The following is a 7,247-nucleotide window of genomic DNA, read 5'->3' on the forward strand; positions in this document are numbered from 1 at the left end:
ACTTACAGATGATGGAGGCCACTGTGCTCATTGGGACCTTCAAAGCAGCAGAAATTTTTCTGTAACCTTCCCCAGATTTGTGCCTCGAGACAATCCTGTCTCGGAGGTCTACAGTCAATTCCTTTGACTTCATGCTTGGTTTGTGCTCTGACATGAACTGTCAACTGTGGGACCTTATATAGACCGGTGTGTGCCTTTCCATATTATGTCCAATCAACTGAATTCACCACAGGTGGACTCCAATTAAGCTGCAGAAACATATCAAGTATGATCAGGGGAAACAGGATGCACCTGAGCTCAATTTTTTGAGCTTCATGGCAAACACTGTGAATACTTATGTACATGTGCTTTCTCGTTTTTTTTATTTTTAATAAATTTGCAAAAACCTCAAGTAAACTTTTTTCATGTTGTCATTATGGGGTGTTGTGTGTAGAATTCTGAGGAAAAAAATGAATTTAATCCATTTTGGAATAAGGCTGTAACATAACAAAATGTGGAAAAAGTGATGCGCTGTGAATACTGTACTTTCCTTATGCACTGTATACAGAGTATACTTTATACATTACATTTATGGTCACTACAGTATTTGGATTTAATAATTTTCATGTGGGAAAAGGCTGACTGGCATAAATAAGTAGAGCCGAATAATGCAGTCAAGGAGCTTTTGAATTCAGCCAAGTGAAAAATGACGGCTGTCCGATTAACTGCGATTTTAGTTCCCTCTCCTTTATCTTTCTCATATCGCTTTTCGGAAGGAAGTCAGTTTCGTAGTTTTTATGAACAGTTCGAAAGTGCCTTTCCACATTTTTCTTCTTTGGAATAGCAATGATAGATTGACAGATCAGACAAACGCACTTTGATTGTGACATTGTGAGAAAAAAATCCTCTTCCAATTCCACATCCAGCCCATACCCTCCCCAAACAATTTTTTTTTTCCCTTCTTTAGTGGATATAAATTGGAAGGCTAACTAGATCACAGCCGGAGTTTTGCAGTAGCTCGCGCGTTTGAGCGTGCGTGCGGGATGACCAGTGTGTTAGAAAGAAGATCTCAGACTGGCCGCCCTGTATGTCAATCAGGTGGCAAATGCCATAGGAAGGATATATGATAGACTAACATTAAAATAATTTTTTTTGAATGCTACACGATCTACCTGCATTACCTTTGCGATCTACCGATCGATTGCAATCTAACAGTGAAAGGGTAATAATGTATGTGCTGACTTGTCCGTTCCCACTTTTTTAGTTATAATAGTTACCCCCACTATTAGGGATGGAGACTTGATATTCGTTTATCTTTAAGTACAATATATTATCACCACAAGGCCTTAATGAAACCAATGAATTAGCCTGCTACCGATAAACAGACAAAAAAAGCAACTGAAGATCAGTGTATTCAGAAAGTGTTGGTTACAGCACATCTTGTCTGGTCTTTGGCCAGTTTTGTATCTTTTGTACACTACTTGCTTGAGGTTATTAATTTTCTCTATTTTAAATTTTCATTTATTATGTACTATTGGTCCTGAACAGCTTTAATTAGTTATAGGTGTTTATACAGTCCATTGGTGTGTGATTTCCAGTGATCCACATTCTATTCTGTTCTCTACAAAAAAGTTACAAATAGTAAGCATTAAAGAAAATTAAAAAAAAAACCACCGTTGTAACTATTATTCAGTGTTTTACACTATATTAATTACTTCTTTTGTAATTTTCCTGTTATTTCTGTTTGTGTATGACTGTTAAATGATTTGTAGAACCACACTGCTTGGCCCTAAAGATGGTATAATTAGTCCTAAAATGCATAGGCTATCGTACTTTGTGTTTAGCTTCTTCACTAGCTCCAAAACGTTTGAAATTGCTGAGCCATTGTTTGGTGTTTTGAGTAGCTACCTCCTATTTGTTCTAGATCACTTCTGTATGTACACCATAATGTGATGGACTATTAACCTTATTTTTTTTCATGGAAATTAAAACAAAAGACATGGACCTGTTTGTAAATTAACTATTTGACCCAGTTTAATTATTGGTCTGTCAAGTATTTTTTGTGTTTTGCTATAATTTTAAAATTAAGGTCATCTTCTCTCTTTGTTATATTTACACTATTTGGGAGTGGATTCTTTTTAAAGACGTCGTGGTTATTATGGTAATATGCTAAATTATACTTAAAATTTTTGGTTCTACAAACATGTGCATTTCCATGCAGTAAATGCAGATCATAAACTGCTTTTTCTCAGTAAAGTATTAAAGCACTAGCTGTGCTGCCCATCTAAGGTGGGTTAAAATCTAAGTAATCAAAACAGACCTAAGCGTTAAAGTTTTGAAGTGCACCATCTATTTTTGAAATTATGTAAAATGTATTACATTTGTCATTCCAGGAGATGACAACTATAAAGGTTTGTGATGTGCCACATGTTGGAACGACAGAGACATTGTAACCAGAGGGATAAACAGACACTTGTCCATTTATTAAAAGTAGATAAGCTGATTCCTGTTCATCTAGCAGTTACTCTCTGTTGGATGTACTCAGTATTAATAGTTTTGATGCAGTTTGTTGGTCTGTTGGTATGTCTCTGTTACTTGCCATTTGGTACAGGATTCGTAAAAGAAGTGTGAATGTTTGTGATGTACAATCAACATTTATGTACTAAATAATTTTTTTTACACTTACATCCCTATGCCTTTCGAGCCCTGGACCTCAGCACTTCCGCCACACCCGGAAGTGCTGGGGGGAAGAAGAGAGGGGACAACCGGAGTGCTTCCGGGGATGCAGCCGGCACTTCCGCCACACTGGGGCGTGTTGGTGGAAGATTGCCGGGAAACACCTGGAGCACATCCGGGTGATTATAAAAGGGGCCGCCTCCCTTCATTCAAGGCTGGAGTTGGGTGAGGAGAAGGACAGAGCTTGGTGGAGGAGGCAAGGAGGTGGTCTGAAGAGAAGTGAGGCATTGTGAAGAGGCCAGGACTTTGGGGACAAGGGGTTTGTGAGCACTTTTGTAAATATGGAGCACTTAAATAAACATGTGTTGGGTGATTTCAACATGTCTGTGCCCGGGCCAGTCTCCACAGCGCATTCATGTCAAAATAGCTGAAAATGTCTTAATTAACATATGCTGCCCTAACTCAGGGTGTTCATAAGAAATGTAATGATTTACTTCATGAGGCAGAAGTACATAACACTTGAAATATTAAACTGTGTGATTCAAGTTAAATGTGTAAAGGCTAAATATTCTCAATTTAATAGAATTGTGTCATTTTTCACCAACTAATAGAGGTCCATGGGGCTAGATTCCTAGTTAAGGATCAAAAATAACAATATATTCAAAACCACTGACCTTAAAATAATCTAAAACAACACCCTACACGCTTAGGTTTGAAATTTGTCGTTTTTAACATTATGGGAGTGGTTCCAAGAGGGCTAGGATGACTGGTAAAGAATGAAATATGAAAGGTATTATCATATCGTGATCAGAAACCTTGAAATTGTATAAAGTGACACTCAACATCTCTATATTATCAATCCCAATTTTTTCAAAGTTTTGTGAAACCTTTTGATGTCTCTTATCCTGGGGTCGGTTGATGTGGCAAGCACAGCTTCAAGTCCTTCTTATGATTTTTTTTTTTTGTTGAGGACACCTACTGGCTTTACTCTTAATCATAGAAGTGTAATTTCCTGCACAAAATATGGTTTACAGATTTCCTAAAATTAGGGGGGAACCCCAAAAAACCTTGATGTCCTTCATAACTAGACAAGTTGAATTGTGTATCATTTGTGGGGGTTTTCTCATACCAGTAACTCAGGGGGTGCCAGACAAAATATATATATATAAAAAAAAAAAAAAACTTAAGTAATTTCACATGGAGGAATATTTTGGGGGCGGCACGGTGGCGCAGTGGGCAGCGCATCGCAGTTAGAAGACCTGGGTTCGCTTCCCGGGTCCTCCCTGCGTGGAGTTTGCATGTTCTCCCTGTGTCTGCGTGGGTTTCCTCCCACAGTCCAAAGACATGCAGGTTAGGTGCATTGGCATTCCTAAATTGTCCCTAGTGTGTGCCCTGCGGTGGGCTGGCACCCTGCCTGGGGTTTGTTTCCTGCCTTGCGCCCTGTGTTGGCTGGGATTGGCTCCAGAAGACCCCCGTGACCCTGCAGTTAGGATATAGTGGGTTGGAAAATGGATGGATGGATGGAATATTTTGGAGAAAATTAAATACATAAATGTGCAAATAAATAAAAGTACAATGAAATGTAAGCATAAATAAACAAATGTGAAGAAAAGGGAGCATCAATAAATAAATGTCACAAAATACGTTTGTTGTTGCTTATTTATTTAATTTTGACTGTAATATCACTCCAAATGCTTTCTTAAATATGGCTTGAAATAAAACTGTCACTTTCACTTGTCTAAGTTGAGAGGGGGGAGGCTCTAGAGAAAGTGGGTCCTAGCACATACTGTGTTTTGATTGCTGAGTCATCCTCTGTAAACTACTCATGCCTAATTCAGTATGTCAATGCAGGAGTTAGAGAATAATGAAATATCACATGAATTAATTAGAAAAATGCTCACTACTGCCAATGAAATGTATTCTGCCAAAGTTATCATGTATTTCAGAGAGAATACAACATTGGCAGACCTTTTAGACAACGATATCAATGAAACTGTTTTTGAAAACATTGAAGAACTGGTGCAATGGACCATGCTACCTGTCAGTTCAGGTGATGAAGTTACCTGCCCTGATTGCCCACCATTTGACATTCCACCTCAGTCAATGGAACAGTTTCTTTTATGTGGTTTAAAAGTACAATAGATTGCAGATTTATATGGTGTATGCACTATGCGCTGGAGCCCATTCTCTCAAATGTGCCGAGTGAAAGTAGCAGATTTATTTCAAGTCATATTTCAAGGCGCTTGGAAGAATATTACAGACAAAATCAAACAAGTAACATGAAACATATTACATAACACATTTATTTACTTATGCTTAGCTTTCATGACACTTTTACTTATGCTCACATTTCACAGTACTTTTATTTATTTGTGTATTTATTTACTTACTTGTGTCTAAAATATTTGTCCATAATTACAAACCATTCAGAAATAATTATTAAGAGCACAATACTTTCTTCAAATATACTTAAATGCCACCTTGTGACAAACCAGGCCATACACTTTCACCAGTAACGTCTATGACATGAAAATTCTGGTGGGGCCATGTGGACCTGGAAGAGGCATGCTGTTAGAAGGGGTGGGGCCATCCTGACAAGCCCTGCAGAGGTTAAATATGAGTGTGTGTGAGTGTAAGAAAGAGACATGATCAAGCACGTAAAGGGCAGGATTTACAAAAACTCACTTCACTATGTAAATATATTGGCCTTGGTATCTGGCTGCCATGAATTTAGCATGTCTCATCAGTGGTAACAAATCTGTCAGGGCATTTTCTGCTTATAGACCAAGACTTGGATTAATTTAGTGATACAGACTGCTACTTGCTACTTTACATTGACAATAATTTGGCTAATACTTGTGGCTATAACTCACTGCTTTGAACAGGAAGGCCTGCATATCCTTCAGAAACTGGAGAAAACTGCTTACTGGAAAACCTGGTGATTCCATTGTAAATTGCTACCAAGATCTTAATATTGATCATCTTGCAGTGCAGTTATCACACTTCAGCTACACTACAGAAACAGCAGCGGTAATTAAAGCACTTCCAATGGAGGTACACAGATTGTCACCTGCATCATCTGCTAAGGCTGAGAGAGGTTTTAGGACTCTCAGATGATTAAAGAGATGGTTGTCTAACATAGACAAGGAAAACTACATCACATTGCAGTATGAAATGTCCATTATGAAAAAATTGATCATTTAGACAAAAGAAATGTTTGGCAGGCATATCTTTGGATCTATTCCTTATAAATTTAAGGAAAAAAAAAAAACATCTCCATACAAATATACATGCAAATTGTAATTACATTGTATCCCAAGAAATACACCAGCTGTGCAAACAAACGAGAATACAAATATTTTTTAAAAGATTTAATTATTTTCAAAGAATTGTACAGGTCTACACAATTCATTAGCTGCTTAATGCATCTAGTTACTATTATATCTCTGTTCTTTACTTTATTGAAACATATGTCATAGTAGGCGGCAAAAAAGTACTTGTAATTGTTTTAAAAACAAGCAATTCATTTAGTAATAATGTGTTTGGTTTTTTTTTTAACTTGAAAGGCCATAATTCTTCCTTTTTTTCCTATAGATAATTAGCTGATACTTGTTTCTTTAATGACAAAAACTTACCGGGAACAAATGACTTTCAGTATTTCACTGTGGTAGAAACGGAGGCATCTTATTAAGCATACTCTGTACACTACACAGGTACTACTGCTGTTCTTAAATTAATCTAGGCCAAGCACTAAAATGTTACTTGTGCTATGCTGCTGGAAAACTGAATCGGCAGACGTTGTGTTCAGAAAGTGGAAAGGGAGTGGGAATACTTATCTATTCAGAGTTGTGAACCTACAGCTAAAGGAACTGGTTGGACTCCTAAAACCGGAATGCTTTAGTTTAAATGCGTCTGTCGCTGTGTGACATTCCTAAAAAAACATTAATACCACCTCCCGGAAGCATTCCAAAAGAGCACATTTCTGTTTCTGTCAGATACCGCAAGTTAGAATTACGTCAGGCTGTGATGCAAAATAGGTTTCCTAAGGGCACTTTAAATACTTAACGTGCGCTAACGAAGGATACCGTATTTATAGGAATACATGCACGTTCTAGTAGGCACACATTTACGACAGAATACCATCCCAGATGAGTGAAAGTAAGAAAACTAACAAAAAGCTTTGCATGTAGGGGCTCGTGCTTAACAAAAACAAAAACGCTATTTCAATATAAACACAAGTCTTTCAGAAAAGAGGCACACTTACTGCACTGGCTGCAGCGCGTGTTTCCACCACACTCTACTGCCCAGCACCGCCATCTTCCTAGGTGTAAAAAAAGAAAAAAAAAAAGAAAAGTTCCTATTGGTAGTTAATAGGGGTGGATCGTGACGTCATTTCGAACAAGTGGGCGTGATGACGGGTGAGTTCGGTGAAGGTGAGACGGTTGTAGAAAGGTACTGTATAGGTAGATTAGCGTTGTTTTGCATGGTTAATTTTGGACTACTTTTGTTTGAGTGTAAATTATAAAAAAAACGAGCGCTTATTTAAACCTCACACGAGGCTCTTCCTCGTTAGAGCCCAGATTTGTAAAGTA

At 37.8% G+C, this 7,247-nt stretch overlaps 1 protein-coding gene across 1 annotated transcript in view; it reads right to left on the bottom strand.

Annotated features, from left to right (window-relative positions):
* The window catches only part of clybl (citrate lyase beta like), a 333,276-nt gene extending 326,302 nt beyond the window's left edge, over positions 1–6,974 (bottom strand). Inside the window, exon 1 of the mRNA XM_039744814.1 lies at positions 6,920–6,974. Within this exon, the coding sequence (XP_039600748.1) occupies positions 6,920–6,972 (53 nt within the window). The 5' untranslated portion in view covers positions 6,973–6,974. The remainder of the gene's footprint in view (positions 1–6,919) is intronic.
* Between the last annotated feature and the right edge of the window lie 273 nt (positions 6,975–7,247).

This window comes from Polypterus senegalus, chromosome 2 (assembly GCF_016835505.1).
Source record: "Polypterus senegalus isolate Bchr_013 chromosome 2, ASM1683550v1, whole genome shotgun sequence".
Lineage (NCBI taxonomy): Eukaryota > Metazoa > Chordata > Cladistia > Polypteriformes > Polypteridae > Polypterus > Polypterus senegalus.